The following is a 22,422-nucleotide window of genomic DNA, read 5'->3' on the forward strand; positions in this document are numbered from 1 at the left end:
CCCCCGCCCCAGCCCCGGAGGGAGCTCATGGGAGTATGAAGGAGATGGTAGGAGGCTGCTGCGTATGTTCGGACGAGAGGGGCTGGGCCGAGAACCCGCTGGTCTACTGTGATGGGCACGCGTGCAGCGTGGCTGTCCACCAAGGTACGGGGGTGGCCCGCGGGGGGCGGCGGGACCCCGAGGGCGGCGCGCGCGGGGAGCCCCGGGCCGCGCCCTCCGGAGACCTCCCGGGGCTTGGGCGCCCCTCCCCCACCCCACCTGAAGGGAAGGGAGGCGTCGGGGGGCTCCCCCCGCCCGGTCCTGGAGGACCGGGTCAGGCATTGTTTTCTTGCCTATTGTTCCAGTCCCGCGCCCCCCACCCCAAGTTGAGGGAGTTTGGGGACAGACTAGGGGGCAGTGAGTGCACTCTCCGCGCCCCACACCGCTAGTGTCGGGGCTGCTGGGGGAATGTTTACCTGCGAGGTGTCCCCTCCCGCCCGGTTATTTTGGTCCAGGCTCCCGGAGGGAGAGGTCAAGGGGGGGTCATCCCCCCTCCCGCTTCCGGATACTGGGAGGAGCGGAATTGGGAAGCGAGGAGAAGGGTCCCAGGGGAGAGGGGACTCCTAAAATCCTCCGGGAAGAGCTGCGGATAGGAGAGAGGTTGTGCAGGGGGCCGGGAATCGAGAAGAGGGAGGTTTGGAGTTTCCCCCAACAGCACATGGTTCGGGAGTTAACTCCTTGAGGAGTCTTGCCGAGGGCGCAGGCTGATATCTCCCGCCTGTCTGGCACAGCCAGCTGCCCCCCCACCTTCCTGGGACAGCCCTTAATGCTGTGGCTGTCCGGGCTTCCCGCTGCTCTCCTATTGGTTACCTGCACTGCACCTGCCCTCGGCCTTGACTTTTGACCTGTACCTATTATAGTTAGAGGCTTAAGATGAGGTCCCTGGACCCCCTACTTCCCTACCTCTTCCCTTGCTGGCCCTTTAAGAAATGCCCCCCCCCCATAACAACAAAACGTGTTTGACTATCGTAAATGTTGTCCCTCTGGTTTTCTCTATTCCTGATGATGAGGACTGTTCCCAGGCAAGGTGTTGGGAAACAGATCCAGAAAGAGCATGCGGTGGGGGTGGGGGTGGGGGTCTTCTAGAAGTTTAAAGTCAAGGACTCAGACTTCTCATCCCTGTTTGGAGTGCTTGGTTTTGTGGTTGAAGGCTGGACATGTGCTGTTAGGCATTCCTTGTGATCCTGCTGTCTAGTGAGCAACTCCAGACAGGGGAGCAGCCAGGCCCCTCCTTTAGAGTCACCCCCTTACCCCAGTTGCTCTGAGAAAAGCTACTGCCCACAGATTTACTTGGTGATTCTTCTCCCCACCCCCCAGCTTGCTATGGCATCGTCCAGGTGCCAACGGGACCCTGGTTCTGCCGGAAATGTGAATCTCAGGAGCGAGCAGCCAGGGTGGTGAGTTTGAGACTCCCTCCCCCCTTCTGTACACCTGAGCATCTCCTCCCAGTTAAACTAGGGGACTCAGAGAGGCTGAGGCTAGGGTGGGACTGTCACACAGGACTTCCTGTTTCCTGCACATCTCTCACCAACCCATCACTCCCTCAGCTTATCCTTTACTCTGCCCCACCCACCCCCCAGCACTGGGCCTTTTATTTTTGTTTGTTAGTTGTTTGAACTTTTTACTGTGAAAAGTTTCCAACATGTACAGAAGTAGAGAGAATACTACAGTAAACCTCACATCCCCATCACTCATCTCCAACAATTATCACTCACGGCCAACCCGGTTTCTTCCATACCCCCACCCATCCCCCATAGACAGCTCATTTCATCCTGGGGCCCTGTGAATGTGTTCAGGAAGGGCCCGGCTCAGCAGATCCCCCCACCCCCTTTTGAAAAGCCCCCCCCAAAATCCCTGTGCCCCCTTGCATTGGCAGAGGTGTGAGCTGTGCCCACACAAAGACGGGGCATTGAAGAGGACTGATAATGGAGGTGAGGGGGGCCCTGAGCCCCAGAGCTCATCCATGGAAGTCAGCAAGGCCCCCTGAGTGGGGTCTGGGAAGGCAGGAGTGGACTCTGTTGGGTGGCCATGGTGGGGCTGGAGGATGGGTTTTCCTTCCCTGGCTGGCATTGGAATCTGATGGCGTGGGGCGGGGAGGGGCCAGGCTCTCAGGCCGGCCCCCCACCGCCCCAGGCTGGGCCCATGTGGTGTGCGCCCTCTACATCCCCGAGGTGCAGTTCGCCAACGTGCTCACCATGGAGCCCATCGTGCTGCAGTACGTGCCTCACGACCGCTTCAACAAGGTCAGCGGGCCCTGCCTACCCCGTACCAGCCCCCACACCGCCCCCCCAGCCAGCTGTCCTGGGTCCCTCCAGCTCTCTCTCCATCCAGTATAATCTGATTCTGTCCAGCCAAAGGGGTACTCAGGAGGTAGGCAGGCGCCTTCCACTGCCAGACACACGCCTGTGCTCTGGAACTCACGTGGACAAGTAGGCTCCGTGGCAGTAGTAACAGCCGGGCGTGGACTTGAGCAAGCACATCACTTACTCATTCACTGAACATGTTGTACCAAATGCCTACTGTAGGCCAGACCCGGGCCGAGGAACCAGGCGCATGGGGTTGCTTATCGAAACAGCTGTGTTCCCTGCCCCGTAGAACGCAGGCTTTCGTGTGGGAAGACTGTAAATATCAATGAACAGGCAAATAAAAGAAATGCAGTTTGTGGTCAGTGCTGTGAAGAAAAGAAACAAGGTACAAAAATAAAGCCTACCTCGTGGAGGGCTGACGTTAGAGAAAGTGGTCAAGGAAAGAGACATGCAGGCTGAAGCCAGCCTTGAGGAGGGTGGAGTTCTGGATCCAGGCAGAAGGAATAACATGAGCAAAGGCCCAGAGGTGGGAATGAGCTGACTGCAGGCAAGGCAGACGTCGTTCGTGGCCTTCCAGAGCCTACCACCCAAGGACTGCTGTCCACTAAAGTAGCTACCAGCTACATGCGGCTATGCAAATTAAGATGCAACCCAATTTCAAGTTCAGTTCCTCAGTCAGACTAGCCCCATTTCAGGGGTTCAGTAGCCTTTATGGCTCCTGTATTGGACAGCGAGGTATGGAAAAGTTCCATCATCGCAGAAACTTTGACCATCTCGCCCTGGCCTAGGATGGCGGGGAGAGGAGAGAGCTGAGAAGGCCAAGGGATCCCTCGGGTAGCAGGGAGGAGGGGACAACTGTACTGTGTCCCGCAGACATGCTACATCTGCGAGGAGCAGGGCCGGGAGAGCAAGGCGGCCTCAGGAGCCTGCATGACCTGTAACCGCCACGGGTGTCGGCAAGCTTTCCACGTCACCTGGTGAGACCCCTGCCTGTCCCGCCCCCCTCCAGGGTTCTCTGGGATCCCTGGCCAGCTGGCCCAACCCCGTCTAAGGTTTGCCACAGACAGCTGTCTCTCTTGTGGCGATGGCGGGGATGCCCTCGGACGGTCTTGGCCTCACGCTGGCCACAGCCCAGGAGGGTGGGAAGAAGGTGGCCGGTCTGGTCTGTGGCCACAGGCTTCTCAGGCTGATCTCTTTTGCCCAGCGCCCAAATGGCAGGCCTGCTGTGTGAGGAGGAAGTGCTGGAGGTGGACAACGTCAAGTACTGCGGCTACTGCAAATACCACTTCAGCAAAATGGTGAGTCCCATCCGCCCGGCCGTGAGTGCGTCAGGCGGTCCTGTGTCGGAGGGTGTGGGCTCTGGGCCAGGCTGGTGCCAGGTGCTAGGGGGACAGAGATGGAGGGAACCCGGGCCCTGCCCTGAGGAGCTTTGCCACCAGATAAGGAAGAGGCTGAGGTACAGCTTGCGGGAGGTGAATGGGGGCTGAGCCAGGCGGTCCATCCCAGAAGACAGAGCTCAGACCCTGCCCGTCAGAGTCCGGGAGGCTTCAAGGAAGAGGCGGCATTTAAGCGGCGTGGAAGTGGCAGCAAGAAGAGCCAACATTTGTGGGGGGTGACTGTGCTCTGGGCTCCGTACGAAGCTCTTTACATGGGTCATTTGACGTGGTCCTCCCTGCCACCCTAAGAACTGGGTGTACTGTATTTTCCACTTTACAGATTAGTGAACTCAGACCCACCGAGGTCGTGTAACTTATCCCACAGCTGGTGTGCGGGATTCAGAACACACAGTTTGATCTGAAAGCTCCTTGGGGACCTGCCAAGCAAAGACAGAAAGAGACGAGGCCTAGGTGGAGGGACGGGCATGGGCCGAGTCCTGAGGTGAAAAAGAGAACTCGGGAACAGAACGGGGTGCTTGGGGAGAGTGAGGCAGGAGATGACCAGAAAGCTCAGGTGGCCAGGGCAGGGCTGGCTTCTGCCCTAGGCTTCCAGGGCCCAAGGAGAGGCTGGACGAGGGCTTCTAGTCCATGGTTGTGGAGAGGCCTGCATGCTCCAGAAACTCCGGGGGTGTCCTGGAGAGGGAGGCTGCGGCCTGACTGGGAATGCAGCGGGGACCTCACCCCCGCGCCATGGGCTCGTAAGCAGGAGGGTAACATGATCAGATTTGTTTTTTAGGAAGATTACCCTGGCAGCCACTGTCAGGCTGGATCCAAAGGGCTGAGGCTGGCGGCTGGTAGACAGCTGCGAGCAGGGGGGGCTGGAGGGATAAGGCTGGACTCGAGAGCCGTTTCTAGGTAGACAGGCCTACATGTGGGGGTGGCTGAGAAGGGGCATTTGAAGGCGGGACAGAGAATCCAGGCTGTCCGGGCTCGGGCACCTGGGCCTGCTATGAACAGGGGGTACGGTGGGCTTCCGTAGGGTTGTCCTGTGTCCTATTCTGCCCTCGATAGTTCCAGTTCTTGTCTGTCACCCTGGTGTACTTATGTATAGTTCCCCCCCTTTGTTTTCAAAAGGGTCCTGCTTTGGATCATAAATTATATGGTCACCTTGGTTTCAGGGTTTGATAACAGCTTAGGACAAGGTAGGGAGCTCCATGTGGCAAAGAGGGGGTACCACATGGGGAAGTTCACGTCCGGTGACTGTCAGCCCCCCAGGCAGGGTGGTGGTAGCTGGTGGCAGCCCCAAGGAGAGAAGACTGGGCTGGAATCCTCAGATGCCCACCAGGATACGGTGGGTCAAGGTGTGAGGGGGACCATGAAGAGGAGGGTCAAGTGCTTGGCGAGGTAGGAGCAGTACCCACTACTGGGGAGCAGCTGGGTTGGACAGGGCTTGAAATTAGTCGTTGGATTTGACAACTGGGAGGTAGTGGGTGACCTTAGAGGGGAGACCTGCAAGTCTGGGACAGGTGAAGCTGTAAGGCAGGGGGCAGTCCTCAGCAGTGAAGGGAAGGAGGGGGCAGGCCCTGGCTGGGAAGAAAGGCAGAACAAGGATCATTTGGGTTTTTGCTGTCATGTATATTTACTTCCCCCTTCTTAAGGGCATTAGGTCCTTTGGGACAGAAGGACCCACTGTGGGTTTGATGGAAGGGGAGGGCCAGGATCAAGAGAAAAGGGGCTGATGGCTGGAGCGAAGTATCTGGAGGGGGAACATGGGGCGGAGTGTGGGGGAGCAGGGACTACCCAAGAGGGCCCCCCTGCAGCCTCTACCCCAACGAAAGAGGTGGAACTGGGCTGTGGCTCAGGCTGCCTAAGATGGGCCAGGAGGCACCATGGAAAGATGTGGGCAGAAAATAAGAGATTCAGGCCCTTGTCCTACCTCTAGCGGTTCCTTGCCCGGGCCAAGACGCCCCTAGCCCTTCTGGGCCTCAGTTGCTGGGTCTGTGCATTGGATAAGCCAACTGGGCAAGCTCTAGGACTTAGGGCCGGGGAATGCCTTCTGCTGAGCAGAGCACCACTGAAGACACAAGGTCCTCTTAGTGACAAGCACGGTGGGAGGGACTGGCCCCCCACGATCCTCTGACTTCCAGGAATCTTTTTCTAATCTATCGAAAGTAGGGTTTGGCAATTCCTCTCTCTTCTTTCCCCAGAAGACATCCCGGCATACCAGCGGGGGCGGCGGAGGAGCCGGAGGCAGCAGCACAGGGGGAGGTGGCAGTGGCTTTATCGCTGGCCGGAGAAGCCGATCAGCCTCTCCATCCACCCAGCAGGAGAAGCACCCTTCCCACCATGAAAGGGGCCAGAAGAAGGTAAATGTCTTCTCCTTTTCCTTCTCCTGCCCACACCCACAAACACATAACTCTTTCTTTTCTTTTTTTTTTTTTTAAGATTGTATTTATTTATTTGAGAGAGAGACTGAAAGAGCACAAGTTGGGGGGAGAGGGGCAGAGGGAGAAGCAGGCTCCCCACTGAGCAGGGAGCCCGATGCAGAGCTCAATCCCGGGATCCTGGGATCATGACCTGAGCTGAAGGCAGACACTCAACCAACTGAGCCCCCCAGGTGCCCTAACACATAACTCAAGAAACAACCACAAGGTGCCCCTGAGGCCTTGGGGCCTGCCCCCGCCCTTCCTCTGAGGCCACTAAGAGCCAGCAGGGGACTGAGGAAGTGACACTCAAGGGTCAAGGGTCGAGGGTTGGGGAGGGTAAGATGAGGGCCTGGCTTCCCTGGAGCTCTCTGTGGTTCCTCCATGTCCTCCCTGGGACATGACAGCGTCTCCAAAGCCCTCGACACACGGCCTTGCACGTTTGCAGACACCTGCACAGTCTAGAGCCCAGTTGTCTCCATCCCCTGGTACATCACAGTGTGCCTGGTTCCCCTCCCAGCTCCACACCCAGCTCCACGTCCCAGGTGGACACCCTCGCAGGTGCGGGCTCCTGTGTGTGGTACTCTGTGTCCCTGGCATGGGAATGGGACAGGCTATTTTTAGCACATAGGGAGGGGGAGGGGGAGGGGCTGTTGGCTCCCAGAGCAACCTGCTCCAGCCATTCTTGTCCAGCCTAAGTCCCCCAGTCTCTCCATAGGGGGACATGATGCCCACAAAGCCCGTCCCTGAGAGGGGACTGCTCCCCACATGCACATGGCATGTGTCTCCTCAACCACACTGTCCCCCACAACCCAGATCTGGTCACTTCTCCTTCCCCAGAGTCGAAAGGACAAAGAACGCCTTAAACAGAAGCACAAGAAGCGGCCTGAGTCACCGCCCAGCATCCTCACCCCGCCCGTGGTCTCCACTGCTGACAAGGTACTGCTGCCCATCCCTGGGGGAGTGGCCGAGGTACGGGAGGGGTCACAGTGAGCCAGGGACTCTGGGCACCCCATGCAGCTTCAGGTTACTGTGCCTCTGTTCCCCGCCCCACCCCCTCTCCAATCCCTCCTTCTACTATGCTTCTCAGCCCCACCAATCACTGACCAACCAGGAGGGGTGGGGTGGGGTAGGGGGTGTTGCCCTGCCTGCTTGCTGCCAGATGTTTACATCTGCCTCTGTCCAGACGGAGAGCCTCAGCACTGGGCTCTTGTCTGCGGGTACAGTACTCAGGCTGGTTCTCCAAGTTCTGGGGCCCATTTCCCCAGAGACAGGCAAAGAGGAACCCTTCACTCTCAGCCCTCCCCCACATCAGGACACTGCCCAGACCCTGTCTCCCAACCAAAATCCCATGGTGTAACGGGGCAGGCCCACAGACAGCACCCTGAAACCACCACTCATCCCACCCTTCCCAGGCTTGGTATGTCAGGCCTGTCTCCAGAAATGGGCAACATCTGGAGGAACAACCAGCAGGCCCTACCCGAGGCTAGGGAGTTGCTAATCCAAGCCAGAGCAGCCCCTTCCTTCCCCTCCTTCCAGCCCCCCCCCACCCACAGAAGGAGCGCAGGGGCCTGGAGAAACTGCTTCTTCCTGTCGCCATTACTACCCCACTCACCTCCACCGGCCTTAGCAGGTTGGCAGAGCTCTGGGCATCTTAGAGTATCGGGTTTCCAGGGTGATGTTGTGGCAACTGTCCCAGTAACCCCCCCCCACCGCCTGCTTCCCAGGGCTCACCTGGAAAAGCTTGTCATTCATGCTCTCTGACCTTTCCCTGGGGCTTGCAGGCAGGTGGAAATAGGACCAGAGATATGGGAGTTCCCAGCAGCCAGGTGTCCCCTTGGACATGTAGGAGCCTTCTGTCCATCCCCCTCCGCCCACCCCAGCATTTCAGCTACCCCTCCCCCTCGCCCCTCTCCTCCCTTGCTCTGAGAACCACATCTGGCTCCCTTCAGAACTCCAGCTGTTGAAAAGAACAAAGAGGAAGACAGAGACCAGGACTCCGCCCAGGGAAGGGCAGTGCAGGGCGGCTCTTGTCCGTCCTTCCTCTAGCATTTGTTCAGTTACTGAATACCTGGTCTCCACCAGGAGGAAAAGCACCACCCCTGGCAGTAATATGAAGCCCTCACTCACTCACTCACTGCATGCCAGGGTCCCTTCTCGAACAGGAGGATGGATGGGGTCTGCGGGGATTAGGTCATTTAATCCTCAAAATAATCCAATGAATTAGGTATTTTATTAACCCTGTCTAATTAATGAAGAAGCCGAGGCACAGAGAGGTGGAGTAATTTACCTTAGAAGCACACAGCTAGTATGTGGGGGAGTCGAGATGGGAGCACAGGCAGTCCGGCTTGAAGGCCCATACTTCTGCACAGGCCACTGTCTCTGCGGTATATTCACAGACGCTACCAGCATCTGACAGACCCCACACTGTGTATCTGGCTCTGTGCGCCTCGAGCCATTCCAGAGAGGCCTAGCTGGCCCTGTAAGGACCCTGAAGCTCAGGGAGGTTGAGAGGCCGCACAAAAGAACACAGTAGTAGATGGCAGAGCCCACCCGGTCCACCCCAGAGCCCATGCTGCCCTCCGGGGGTTGGACTCAGGGACTGTATGTTTCAGTGCAGTGTGGCAACTGTTGACATGGCTGATGTGAGGACATGGTGCTCTGGAACTAAGAGGACAGAGTGGCTGGGTCCACTCCGGGGATCACAGTGACCTCATAGATCGAGGCCTCATGGACTTCCAAGCTGGATTTGGAAGGAGGAGAAGTTTCCCGGGAAGAGTCAGGATAGGCTGTCCCAGCAGAGGCTTGGCACTGCAAGCTCAGCTTGTCTAGGAAGGGCCCAGAGTGGCCAGGGGAGGGGGTATCAGCCAGGTGGCTGCACCACTCAGGGAGGGGTGGTGACTGGCAGGCTCAAGGATGGGGCCAGGGCAGCGGTCTCTCTCCCCTGCGCACATCACGGCCAGCACAAGTCCAGCCTTCTGGGACCCATTAAGCATTTCTTCAGCGGGTGATTGAACACATGGGCACGTGTGGACCGGCTTAGGGACCGTTTTCACTCTACTCTGCCTCAGGTGAAGGACAGACAGACTCCCCTGTCCTCACACCTACCTCCCTGATCTGGGCGCCCCGCCCACAAGCAAACTTGGACTCTCCCCCTAGCGTCCAGGCCCTATGTCCTCCTGCGCCACTGCCAGGTCGGGGTGAGCCTGGGCAGCTGGCCTTGAGCCTTCCCCTCTCCTCCTTCCCTCAGGTCCCCTCCTCAGCTTCATCCTCCTCCCACCATGAGGCCAGCACTCAGGAGACCTCTGAGAGCAGCAGGGACTTGAAGGGGAAAAAGTCTTCCAGCCATAGCCTGAGTCACAAGGGGAAGAAACTGAGCAGTGGGAAAGGTGTGAGCAGTTTCACCTCCGCCTCCTCCTCCGCCTCCTCCTCTTCCTCCTCCTCTGGGGGGCCCTTCCAGCCTGCAGGTGAGTGTGGGCGTCCTGGAGGAAGCTGGGGGCGGGACAGCCTTCGGCCCAGAGCTTCTCTAGCAAGGGCCTCTGCATCTCATTTGCTTCTGAAATTGGTTAAAGATGGGGGCTCCCCACCAAGTGACTCCTCTCGGGACCCTCCCCTCAGCCCCTCCCTCTCAGGCCTCACCCCTCCACTTCCATAACAGTATTCATCATCCCCTGCACTTGGGCCATGAGGTGCCATTTTTAAAGTCCCAACACTAATGATATCTCCTGTAATCTCTACAGTCTGGTGAGGTCAGGTGGACAGGAGTTTTCTTTCCCCTTTATCAATAGCACGTGGGAAAGCTGGGGTGGGGGTGGGGGACACTCATCCCAAGACATAGAAACAGTGGCAGAGCTAGGACAGGAACCCAGGCTTTCCCCAGCCCCCCGACCAGAGCTCTGTCCAGCTAGTGCAGTTGGGAGGGGGGGATCTGGGGCCCAGCTGTAACTCCAGTTTCCCTCTGTACAGTCTCGTCCCTGCAGAGCTCCCCTGACTTCTCGGCATTCCCCAAGCTGGAGCAGCCAGAGGAAGACAAGTACTCCAAGCCTGCAGCCCCCACCCCTTCAGCCCCCCCCTCTCCCTCAGCCCCCGAGCCCCCCAAGGCTGACCTCTTTGAGCAGAAGGTGGTCTTCTCTGGCTTCGGGCCCATCATGCGCTTCTCCACCACCACCTCCAGCTCGGGCCGGGCCCGGGCCCCATCTCCTGGAGACTATAAGTCTCCCCACGTCTCGGGGTCCGGGGCCTCAGCAGGCACCCACAAGCGGATGCCCACACTGAGTGCCGCCCCTGCACCTGCCGAGGAGACCCCTGAGACAGGCCTGAAGGAGAAGAAGCACAAAGCTAGCAAGAGGAGCCGACATGGACCAGGTCGTCCCAAGGGCAGCAGGAACAAGGAGGGGGCTGGGGGCCCAGCTGCTCCCTCCCTGCCCAGTGCCCAGCTGGCTGGCTTTACTGCCACTGCTGCCTCACCCTTCTCTGGAGGTTCCTTGGTCAGCTCTGGCCTGGGTGGTCTGGCCTCCCGCACCTTTGGGCCTTCAGGGAGCCTTCCCAGCCTGAGCCTGGAGTCCCCCCTGCTAGGGGCAGGTTAGTGACTCTTGGGCATCTCAGGGCCCAGCCAGTCTAGTGAGGGAACAGAGGCATAAGCATGCAGTCAGAGGGAAATGTGATAGGAACTGCTCCAAAGGACAGAGATAAAGACCAGAAGATCCAGTCAGCTCTCAGACACTCCCCCGTACCGTCTTCTGCAGGGTTGTAGTGGGAGAGATTGGAGTAGACTGTCAATAGGACTCACCTATCGGAAAAGCCTGGAATCCCCCTGGCCTGGGCAGGACAGTCTAATAAGCAGGCATGTCAAGCAGATGTCACATAGGCAAGAAGTGACATCTTTGCAACAAGAGGGTTAGACTGGTGTGTGTGGCCAGATCCAGGGGAGTATTCTCCCTGGTGGGGGGGGCTGCCCCAGCCACCTGACTGAGCAGGGGTGTGGGAGGGGTGGTGACTGTAAGCTTCCCTCTGTGCCCTTCTTGTGCCTGTAGGCATCTACACCAGTAATAAGGACCCCATCTCCCACGGTGGCAGTGGCGGAATGCTGCGCGCTGTTTGCAGCACCCCCCTCTCCTCCAGCCTGCTGGGGCCCCCAGGGACCTCGGCCCTGCCCCGCCTCAGCCGCTCCCCATTCACCAGCACCCTCCCCTCCTCCTCTGCTTCTATCTCCACCACTCAGGTGAGGCCTTACCCCTGGGCTCCTCCATCCCTGGGCAGGTGGGGGACAGGCTGCCTGGGACACAGCTCTCCACGGGAGAGATTGAGAGATTGGGCTTGGTGGCCACCCGAATGTCTCCCTCTCTCTGGTCCTCTCCTCCCCAGCACACCTGATCCCCTCCCCCTCTACACACACACAGTTGTGCCCTAGATCCAAGAATAACCACCAGGCTGGACTATACCTCCTTTCCCTCAGGTGTTTTCTCTGGCTGGCTCTACCTTTAGCCTCCCTTCTACCCACATCTTTGGAACCCCCATGGGTGCCGTTAATCCCCTCCTCACCCAAGCCGAGAGCAGCCACACAGGTATGTGACTCTGACCCCATTCCCCTTTCTTCCCAAAGACCTGAGGGGCACCCATCACCTGCATGTCACCCCAGAAAGATGGGAGGGCTTTCTGGCTGCCCCCTCCCTCTGGCCATTGCCCGCCCTGAAAAAAAAAAAAATACACAACAAACCAGAGTACACTTTCACGTTAAAAAACAAAACAAAAACCGTGGAGGGACGGGACAGGACCCTCAATTACTACTGCTCCATCTCACAGAAGAAAAAGGCTTAATGATTTGCTCAAAGCAGTTGAAGTAGAGAAAGGCAGAGCCAGAGCTCAAATTCTGGTCCCGACTCTAGGCCCAGTACTCTGGTCACTTGCATAGTTCCCTGCTGGAACATAGTCCTTGGGAGGGGGCCTTTCGGGTCCACCAGCTGGGCAACCTGCGCTCCGGGTATTTCGGAGTTAAGGGGGTGGATCGCAAGCGCCCCTCCCCCTCCCTGGAGAGTCAACCCAGCCCCAGAGAGCTGATTGGTGCAGAGACACCACTTGGCCGGTTAGGGGGCGGGGCTCGCTACCACCCCGACCCCCGGCCGCCCGTTCAGGTAAACCTTCTTAAAGGGGCCAAATCTGATTGCAGAATTATGACCTGACCGCGCAGGGTAAACTACCTTTTCCAAAACCCAAATTGGAATTCTGTGGCCCAACAAAAGGTTTTGCAATCTTAACTTGTGAGCTTATGAATATGAGAAGTCGCACAAGACTAATTATAATAGCTGCAGTTATTAAGGGTTTGCTGCAGGACAGCTGACAACTTGACATTTATTACCTTATTTTTAATCCTCCTAACAGTCATTTTAGTGAGATTAGTTTCAAGCCCAAGGTCAGATAGCAAGTCCAAGTTCAACCGAGGACTGCCTAGATCCTGAATTTCTATAACCCTGAATCTACCAGGAAAGAAATTGGGAGGTGGTTCTGAAAGAAACCAGGCAGCGGCCGCCTTTCTGCCTAGAAAATGGGAAAGAGACCAGATCCCATGGCTGTACCTCCCAAGGGGCTAGGTTTCCGAGCCTGGGCTCCCAGCGCCTTACCAGCTAGAGCGCCTTACGAGGCTGGGGTTGGGGGAGATCCTGGGGCAAAGGGGTCTGCGGTAAAGTCCCAGATCCCGCACCCACTTCCCAGGCGGGGACCGTGAGGCCGACGGCACCCCTTCCCCGCTGATCCCTGCTCCCCTTCTCCTTCCAAGAGCCAGACCTGGAGGACTGCAGCTTCCGGTGTCGGGGGACCTCCCCCCAGGAGAGTCTGTCTTCCATGTGAGGGAGGGGGCGGCGGCTTGGGGGAGGGGCTGGGAGCGGGGCTGGAGGGACACTAGGGGGAGGAGGGGACGGAGAGACGGGCGCCAGGAGAGGGTGGGGTCCAAGAGGGGACGACTGGAGCCCCTAAGGGGGGAGGAGGGAGACAGGAGTGGGGACGGGAGGTAAGCCTGAGTCCGGTTTTCTCTTCCGACCCCAGGTCCCCCATCAGCAGCCTCCCCGCACTCTTTGACCAGACAGCGTCTGCACCCTGCGGGGGTGGCCAGTTAGACCCAGCGGCCCCCGGAACGACTAACATGGAGCAGCTGTTGGAGAAGCAGGGCGACGGCGAGGCCGGTGTCAACAGTGAGGAGCGGTGGGCCCGGGCTGGGAGACCTGCCCTAGGACCCCCCAGACTCGGTCACCTTTCCCTCCGAGGTCCCCAAAGTTCTTTAAGGTTCCGCCCTTTGTCCCCGCCCCAGCCTTAACTCGTGGCTACCACGAGCCTTACCTCTAACCTTTGCCAGGTCGGGCTCCTGGACCCGCCACCTGTGTGCTCCCGCCTTGGGCCCCCGGGGCCTCCTGGCCCTTACCTTGCTATGCTCCAACTTCCAACTTCCTCCCGCCTCTGCGCTCCCAGTCAGGGCCTCGACCCCTCCCCCACCACCCCAGCCTCAGGCCCCGCCCCTAGTCCTCACACCTCTGGCTTCCCCGGGTGCCGCCTCCCCGAGCTCACCTGAATCTCTTGCTAGCAGGCGCCTTCTCTTTTGGGTCTCAGTCTGATTTCCTCCGCCAGGCCCGGCCCTCCAGGCCCCGCCTCCGGTTCTCTCGCCCCGCCCCTCCCCCCCCCCCCCCCCCCCAGGCCTGCGGGGCTCAGGCGTTCTCACCCTCCCTCTGCAGTCGTGGAGATGCTGAAGGCCTTGCACGCGCTGCAGAAGGAAAACCAGCGGCTTCAGGAACAGATCCTGAGCCTGACGGCCAAGAAGGAGCGACTGCAGATTCTCAACGTGCAGCTTTCTGTGCCCTTCCCCGCCCTGCCTGCCGCCCTGCCTGCCGCCAACGGCCCAGTCCCTGGGCCCTATGGCCTGCCTCCCCAAGGTAAGGGGGCTGCCACCGGGTCAGGGAGTGGGAGCCTCTGCCGGGCGGTGCGACGACATGGCCCCGCCTCCAGCCCTTGACCTCCTGCCCTGATCCCCTCCCTCAGCCGGCAGCAGCGATTCCTTAAGCACCAGCAAGAGCCCCCCAGGGAAGAACAGTCTTGGCCTGGACAACTCTCTGTCCACGTCTTCCGAGGTGGGCGCCGCGGGGGGGAGGCAAAGGGGGGGCAGGAGGGGAAGCGCTAGGGCCTCCAGGTCTGCAGCTTTTGGAGGCTGGGCAATGAAGTGACTGGCTGAGCAACTGGTTGACCGATCCGTTCTTTCTTTCATTAAATGATAATTATAGGTGCCTACTTAATGCCCGGCACTGGCTAAACAATCAGTGAGCAAAACGGCCGCAGCCCTGCTCCTGAAGATAGACTAGCGATCCAAGAAAATAATCATTACCAAACCAGGAAAAGTGCGAAAATGGAAATAATTTGAGGGCCGTGACGCAGAATGGGGGTGGGATTCTTGTGGAGTTAGGAGGTGGGTAGGGAAGGCCTCTTTGAGAAGTATTTGGGAAGGGTTTATTACAGCAACTGGCACCCAATAATCCCCCTTTGATCGGCGGTATTGGGGGGAGCAATCTATTGTTAGGTTGTGGTTACTGTTGAAATCCAACAAACAGGGTGCCTGTATACTTGAACAGCAATAGTCATAGCAATAACGAGTGTTCATGGTGCACTTGCCCTCTGAGATCATGTCCTGTGCTGAGACTTTCAAAATATTGGTTTGTTTAGGCTGCCAGTAACCTTATGGAATAGGTACTACTATCCCCCCCGCCCCCGTTATGAGTGAGTAAACTAAGAGAAGCCAGTGAACTGTGGACACAGAATTTGAACCCGAGCCTTTCCCTCCGGCTGCTGTTCTCCTGCCTGCAGAGCCACTTAGCCTGCTTAATGGCTTCACCCATATATGGGAATAAGGAGATAGTTCGGGGCAAGCAGTGAACCCTGGGTCTAGTTCACTAGATGGCCACCACCGAGGTCACTGTTCATGATTAACAAGGATTGTGAGGGGTGCTGGGCCCCCAGGAAGTGATCTGTAAACATGATTTGTGAAGACTATTTGGATTCTTAGCCTTTATCCCTGGGCCTTGCTTCTTCCTCCTGGGTGGCTCTGCCTGGGTGAGGTGGGGGTGGCTGTGCTCTGTGAGAATGCTGGTGGGTGCTGGGCCGGGGGCCAGAAAGGTCATGCTGGCCCCCTGCCCCTCTGACCCCTCCCTTCCCCCTCCCTCCCCAGGACCCACACTCAGGCTGCCCCAGCCGCAGCAGCTCGTCGCTGTCCTTCCACAGCACGCCCCCACCGCTGCCCCTGCTCCAGCAGAGCCCCGCTACTCTGCCCCTGGCCCTGCCGGGGGCCCCTGCCCCGCTCCCACCCCAGCCACAAAACGGGCTGGGCCGGGCACCGGGGGCAGCGGGGCTGGGGGCCATGCCCATGGCTGAGGGGCTGTTGGGGGGGCTGGCGGGCAGCGGGGCCCTGCCCCTCAATGGGCTCCTGGGGGGGTTGAATGGGGCTGCCGCCCCCAACCCTGCGGGCTTGAGCCAGGCTGGCGGGGCCCCCACGCTGCAGCTGCCAGGTTGTCTTAACAGGTGAGGGAGAGCTCAGCCTGGGGAAGGGAACGGGGAGGCTGGCTCTGGGAGGGAGTCCCCCCAACACCCACCATCCCCCCAAAAGGAAGACTGTTCTCCAGTCTTACAGGGTATAGAATCTAGTTGCCTCTTGGCCCCAGGTACTCCCTAGATGTTAGATGTGAGTGCCCTCTGGATGTGCTCTACAGGGACAAAATCATCGGTTTCTTTCTTGCACCCCAAGTCTTGGTTTCCCTTCTGGGAAAGTTCTTCTATCGAACTTGTCTCCCTCCCAGCAGTGTCTGAGCTTGCTCTGTTTCTCTGTAGTCCTCCCCTAAAACCGCCTATCCCGTCTTTCTCCACCTGGGACTGAGGGAATCTGGGAATGTGGAGGGGCCGGGGTGGGGGAGGAGCGTTTCCCTGCCCCTTCCCACGGTCTGTGTGTTGTCCCCCTGCCTCAGCCTAACGGAGCAGCAGAGACATCTCCTGCAGCAGCAAGAGCAGCAGCTCCAGCAGCTCCAGCAGCTCCTGGCCTCCCCACAGCTGACCCCGGTAATGCCCCCCCTTCCCAGGCAGCTCCAGCTCCGCAGGGAAGGGCCCACGATGGGCGATGGGTGCTGGGCCAGGCTGGGCCAGGCAGGCACAGAAGGGAGGGAGGGCCGCCCCAGGCTGGACCCCTGCGGGGCCTGTGGGGGCAGAGGGGGTAAGTGTCACTCTCAGGCCCTGGGCATTGCAGAAGGGATGCTCACAGCCTAGTGAGAAGGTCTGGAGGGTGGTGAGGCCCCAAGGATCGGCAAGGGGAGCTGCAGAGTCTGTGGCTGAGCAGGTGGACACCCTGTCACCCAGAGCGGCTCCTTTGGGTTCTGTGTTGTGTGTTGGGTTCTGCGAAGGTTTCCTTTGGAGAAAAGGAGTTCTGCCTTTTAAAAAGGAGGGAATTGAAAAAAAACATAATTATTTCCCTAGAAATACAAGAAACCAATTCAGTTGGTTTCCTATATGGGGCCAGATGGGAACAGGGGTAGGAGCAAGATTTCCAAGGTAAACCTTGATATCGTTTAGGTGTTTGGAACACTGACAATGCTCTACTTATTCAAAGCAAAAATAAATGAATCTTAAAAGAAACAAAACAAAACAAAAAAAGGGGGGAGTTGAATACTATTGACCTAGCCTAGTTGTTTCTCAACTTGGGGTCATATCACCCCTGGGGGCATTGTGGTTGTCATAGTGACTAAGGAACTGATGCAGCGAGGGGGTGGGGCCAGGGCTGTCAGATCTCCTCCAGCCCTGGGCCTGGAGTGCCCTGCTGTTGACAGACCCTCAGGACCCAGACCGCTGCTTTCTTATCCAGATGGGGAGACTAAGGCCCTGAGTAGGGAGTTCAAGACAGGACNCGGGCCCCCCCCCCCCCCCCGTCTCCTTCCTCATGGCTCCCGTGAGATGGGACGGGGCCGGGCCAAGCAGGGCAGGCTGGCTCCAGGGATCACCGTGCCCTGAGCCATCTGGCCCCCTTGCAGGAACACCAGACTGTGGTCTACCAGATGATCCAGCAGATCCAGCAGAAGCGGGAGCTGCAGCGGCTGCAGCTGGCCGGGGGCTCGCAGCTGCCCATGGCCGGCCTGCTGGCAGGAAGCTCCACCCCGCTGCTGTCTGCGGGCACCCCTGGCCTGCTGCCCACGGCCTCCGCCCCCCCGCTGCTGCCCGCCGGGGCCCTGGTGGCTCCCTCGCTCGGCAACAACACGAGTCTCATGGCTGCGGCGGCGGCGGCCGCAGCAGTAGCAGCAGCGGGCGGACCTCCAGTCCTCACGGCCCAGACCAACCCCTTCCTCAGCCTGGCGGGGGCGGATGGCAGTGGCCCCAAAGGAGGGGTGAGTAGGGGCCCCCTGGCCGTCCTGTCCGCCTTCTCCGGGAGGGGCAGAAGGAGGAAGGAAGCGACCCTTAGGTCAGCAAGGCGCCCTGCTCCAGGCCCCCGGGCCTCTGGTAGCTCTGCCAGAGATGGACTCCGAGCACGAGCACGGGCTAATAGCAGAAGGACCGGTTAGAAAATGGTGCTCCTCTGGGGAGGCCAATTAGAAAGTCGGTTTCCTCTCTGGGTGGACCAATTAGAAAAAGATGCTCCGGGTGGGCCCTTTGGAGAAAGGCCCTCCCTCCTTCCTCTGAGGGCATATTGTCAGAGCCCGGGGTGCTGGCCTTGCTTAGCTGGGTGCCCTTGTGCAGGGCAGCCTGCCCTCCCCGCCCCCCCCCAAACACAAACACATGTCTTAGCCCAAGAGCCCAGGGTGGGGGCTTCAGCTGGGCTCCCTCACTGCCCCCTCCAGCAGCAGCCTTGCCCCAGGCAGCTGTTCTCAACCGGGTGCTAGAACCAAACGCCTCCTAAACCCCCAGCCTCCCTTCCTCTCTTTCCAGACCGCTGACAAAGGAACCTCAGCCAACCAGGAAAAAGGCTAAATCTACCCAGCCCCTCCTGACCCCCAAATGGAGGGGGGCAGATCTTGGCCTAAGGGGCCCTACCTGGCCTGGAGCAGGCACCTGCACCCAGACACTGGAGAGCCCCAGCCCAGACCATGTGCTGAGGCCCGGGGAGGGTGGGGTGCTCCTGGTGCCGAGGACTGAGCCAGAGAGAGGGATGCCCCTTCCATTGGCCCGCTCTCCCTCCTCATTGACCCCTTTGTGAGGGGCTCAGAGGGAGGACAGGCTCCAACCCCACCTAGGAGCCCCCACTCTCAGCAATGTTTTGAGGTCCTCCAAGAGCCATGTGGGCTATGGCATAAATGGGGGGTTGGCTGGACCCCCCACGTAAAATGGATCAGCACTTGAGTGGGGAGCGGTGGGGGGACAGGCCCTGCACCTGCCCTGCCTGTGCGTGGAAATCTCTTACAAAAGAAGGGGTGGCCCTGCTTTACCTGCAGTTTCTTCCCAACTTGGGCAGAGGGCAAAAGAGATTCCTTGGACTGTGTCTCCCTGGTCCTCTGGCCCCCAGCGAGGGTTACAAGCTGAGCTTGTGAAAGCCCACAGATGAGAGAGCTGAGGAAGGGGCAGGACGGCACCAAACTCAGCCCTTGCCCCCCCACCACTCCCCACCTCTCGGGAGCCCCCGGATGTCGGGATGGGGGAGGGCAGGGGGGTGAGGCCCAGCCCCCTTGGCGCCCTGCCCCTTGTTTGCACTATTGGATTTAGGAGTGCGGAGGGTGGGAAGATGGAGCTGCCTGACTCAGAGAGCGCGTGTGCCTGTGCGTGTGTGCATGTGTGTGTGTATGTGTGTGTGTGTGTCTGTCTGTCTGTCTGACTCCCCCCAGACCTGGGGCAGCCGAGGGCAGGGATAGGAGCAGTGCTCAGATGAGGCAGCACCAGAAGGGGGCTCCCAGCTTTTGTTTGCACCCTCCCCACCTCACCAACTTTGGTCCCTTTCTGGGGCAGGAATGGTTAACAAAAACCAGACCAGTACTCCAATATTGGAGAGTAACTGGGGGCTGGGGGCTTTGAATCAGGGTAATGTCCTGCCTTCCCTCCCCCAGACTCCCACACGGTCTCCCGGGCCCCCTCAGAGCTCCCCTTCCCCAACTGATAGGTGGTCCTGCTTCCCTGGCCCAGGGGGAGTCCCAGGGATCTGGGGGATGGGGCAAGGGGGGGCGGTAAAGTGCCACTTCCTTTGGTGAGAACCTCCCTCCAGAATTAGCCAGCTTGCTTCCCCTGCCCGCAACCCCCACCCCCATCAACCAGGGGAGCCTTCAGCTCGAGCTGACCCGACACCTGTCCCTTCACCCACCAGCTATTTCCCCGGGGTGTAGGGGGCAATTCTCACCTTAAAGAGCCCCCACCTGCCCAGAGCCTTTGGTGGCAAAGGCTGAGGGGCCGGTTGGGCAGCCAGGAGAAGGGCGAGGGTGAAGCCTGTGTCTGTTTCAGTTGCACTGGGGTTGGAGCCGGGAGAAGGCGTTTCCAGCTTTCCCTGATGCTCGTGTCTCGTCAGTCTTTGCATGTGTGGATTTTTTTTGTGTGTTTCTGTTTGGGTTTTTGTTATTGTTGGTTTTTTTTAAAATAAAGAAAAGAAGATGTGTATATTTTTGGCAACGACAGAAACGTAGTGCAGATATATTTTTGCCTGTGCTGCTCAACTGGTTTTTTTCTGATACTGAAAATAATATTAATATTCCCATTGATCAGACTTTGTAAGATGTTAGGGAGCTGATAAAGGAGGGGGTGGGTGGGAACCCTTCTGAGGGAATTTTTAGGCACTTGCAAGGGCTTGGGGGTGGGGGGGAAGGCAGTTGTGATGACCTCAGAAGTACTCACTTTTTATTAATGCTAAATATCAATTAGAAACGATAGGATTCCGCATTTTATTCATCTTCTTCATCTGTTAAGCTCTCTAATTCCCTGCCCCCAAACCACGGAAGAGAAAAATAACCTTTAGAGGTTCTTAGAAGAGTTGCTCGTTCACACTCACACCCTGGCCCGAGGCAGGCGCGCTGAGAGCCTACGTTAACTCCTATTCTGGATGCTGAGGGAAGCCAGTCCTCTCTGAGGCTGCTGTGGCAGAGTGAGAGGTCCCTAGGATTTAGTGCACTGGAACCAAGACCTCCCTCCTCCCTCCCCGCACCCGAGAGCCTGGGGTTCTCATCTCCAAGAGCCTATGTTTTTCCAGCTTTCCCCAGGCTGGGGTGCAGCCGCAGGCAGGTTAGGTTCAAAGAAGGGACCCAGGCTGGGTATGGATCGCTGCTGTCCCTCCATTTGGGGCAGGGGGGCATGAGCGGGGTCATGCATTTCCTTCTTCAGAGGGAGCTTTATAATTGGAAAGTTCTGGAGATCTTCAGGATCCCAATGCAAGGGGAATGGCTTTACTGACCTCACCCTCCTTTCCCAGCCTCTGTCCCTTTTTCCAGGACGAAATTTGGATGGGGAGTGGGAAAAGACATTGACTGCTAAATCTCTCTGCCTAGCAGAGAGAAAGGATGTGGTTTGCAGGGCGGAAATGGAGTCTGAAAATGCATGAGAGGAGCTTCGTGTGTAATCACGCTCAGTGTGGAGGTGTGAGGGGTGTGCATGCAGAACCCCTGTCCGGCTTTGAGGTCACGACTGGTGCATGAGTGTCAGAGCTGGAAGGGACCTATCTTCAGGGGTGGTTGGAGCCAGTTCCTTGCTCCACAGGTGATCGCTCCAAGCCTAGGAGGGGCAGGGGCTAGGGGCAGAGCCAGGACCAGCCCTCAGGACCCTGGCCTCCTGGTCCTGGGCTCTCTCGCCCCCCACTGCACCACCTCCATGTGGCTGTCGGTCTGTCCCTGTGTGTGTGAGTGCTGGGCTGGGCCCCAGGGTGGAAGGGTATCTATGTAGCACTGATTGGTCTTAGCTCAGAGCTGATGGATCCTCTCCATAGACAATGACACTTTAAAGATTGCTTTTTTTTTTTTTTTAAGTTTTTCCTATTTGTGTGTGTCTTTCCCATCAGGCTCCTGGGTCTACCACTGCTGCCTCCCGGTGCCCTAACCTTGAGGCTGAGAGCTCCCCACCCATTCCTGTACTGAGTTCTAGAGAAGTGCGCCAGGGAAGGGCCTAGACAAGTGAGGGGAGCCAGAGCCAAGGGCCAGCTCTGAGAAAGGGGAACCTCCACTTTTCCCTTTCCCTGAACTGGAAACACAGACAACTTTTCAAAGGCACAGGCTTCCCCAGCATCTTCCTTGTGTGTGGTGGGCCAAAGTTAGGAGTAGGCAGCTTGCTCCCAATCCTCCCTTATCTCAATTTCTTTTTCCTGGGGAGAGGTGCCCAGAGGGATTAAGGTCACCTCAGTGGGGACTTTGGAGGAAGTGGGGCGCAATACCCTGGCTCCTCCCAGTCACATCAATCCGGATTCAAAGTGTGTCTAGCTCCCAACCACTTTGACTTGATCTACTGAAAAGTTGGGGACTGAGGGGTGCCTTCATTCCCTTTGTTCACTTCCTCCAGCCCAACTTGGTACTCAGGTGGCAGGACTGGAGACCCAAACCCTGACTCCCAGCCCCGTTTTCCCCCTATCCATCCCAGCCTGTCTCAATGTAGCAGACCCTTCCTAGGGGAGCAGGGAGGGGAAGCCAGAGTTTGCAAACCCAGGGGCTCCTTTTACATTCTTTCTAGAACCTCCTTTATATCCTCAGCCCAAAAGGCAATGCCCCCCTCCTTTCACTTCCAAGCCTGGAATTGTGCATAACCCGGATCTTGTATCTTTGTATAACGGACGTGATTTGTACGGAGGGCAGTTCGTAAACAGCACTTGTTCTTTTAATAAAAGAATGTTTTACAAAAAAAAAAAAAATTCCAAAGAGCCCTGCTTTGTCTGGCTTTACTGAGGGGAAAGGGAGGGGAGTGCCAACTGTGGGAGCCTTGGGAGGGGATGGGGGGGGTGGTCTGTTACATTTCTGTAATCACTCAGCATAGGAGTTCACAGCCCGGGTGCGCAAGACGCCGGGTTCCTGCCGACAGCTCGGACACCTGTGCCCACCCACAAGGAGGTAACGCGTCCGCCGCCCGCGCCAAGCGGGAATCAGTAAAAAAAGCCAGCTCTCTGGGCGGTGGGAAGGGGCCGCAGCGCGCTCGTGGAGACGCGGCCGCGGGCTCCCGGGAGGTCCCCGCCCACACCGGCAGGCGCGGGCCCGGAACGCGGCGGCGGTGCGAGCGGAGAGGCCGCCGGGACGGCCCCCGTGCGCCCCCCCCTCCCGGGGATCCGGAGGAGGCTGCAGCGCGGTGGGAGGGGAGGCAGCCGGGCTTCCGGCGGCGGGTGGGGAG

The 22,422-nt window shown here is 58.5% G+C and overlaps 1 protein-coding gene across 4 annotated transcripts; it reads left to right on the plus strand.

Annotated features, from left to right (window-relative positions):
• The first annotated feature begins 6 nt into the window (after positions 1-6).
• Positions 7-21,952, plus strand: MLLT6 (MLLT6, PHD finger containing). 4 transcript variants are annotated; one of them, XM_034640022.1, is made up of 20 exons: positions 7-144; positions 1,357-1,436; positions 1,916-1,970; positions 2,173-2,282; positions 3,219-3,322; positions 3,550-3,643; positions 5,929-6,087; positions 6,985-7,083; positions 9,395-9,611; positions 10,111-10,725; positions 11,178-11,365; positions 11,600-11,708; positions 12,917-12,983; positions 13,183-13,328; positions 13,863-14,060; positions 14,167-14,255; positions 15,344-15,693; positions 16,134-16,224; positions 17,187-17,537; positions 18,076-21,952. In XM_034640022.1, exons 1-20 carry the CDS (start codon positions 36-38, stop codon positions 18,115-18,117), a joined length of 3,273 nt encoding a protein of 1,090 aa, XP_034495913.1. In that variant the 5' UTR covers positions 7-35; the 3' UTR covers positions 18,118-21,952. The 4 variants fall into 4 exon arrangements, with proteins under 4 accessions (XP_034495913.1, XP_034495915.1, XP_034495914.1 ...); XM_034640024.1 differs by having other exon boundaries at positions 10,111-10,509; XM_034640023.1 differs by having other exon boundaries at positions 5,932-6,087.
• Positions 21,953-22,422: the final 470 nt, after the last annotated feature.

This window comes from Ailuropoda melanoleuca, chromosome 13 (genome assembly GCF_002007445.2).
Source record: "Ailuropoda melanoleuca isolate Jingjing chromosome 13, ASM200744v2, whole genome shotgun sequence".
Taxonomy (NCBI): Eukaryota; Metazoa; Chordata; class Mammalia; order Carnivora; family Ursidae; genus Ailuropoda; species Ailuropoda melanoleuca.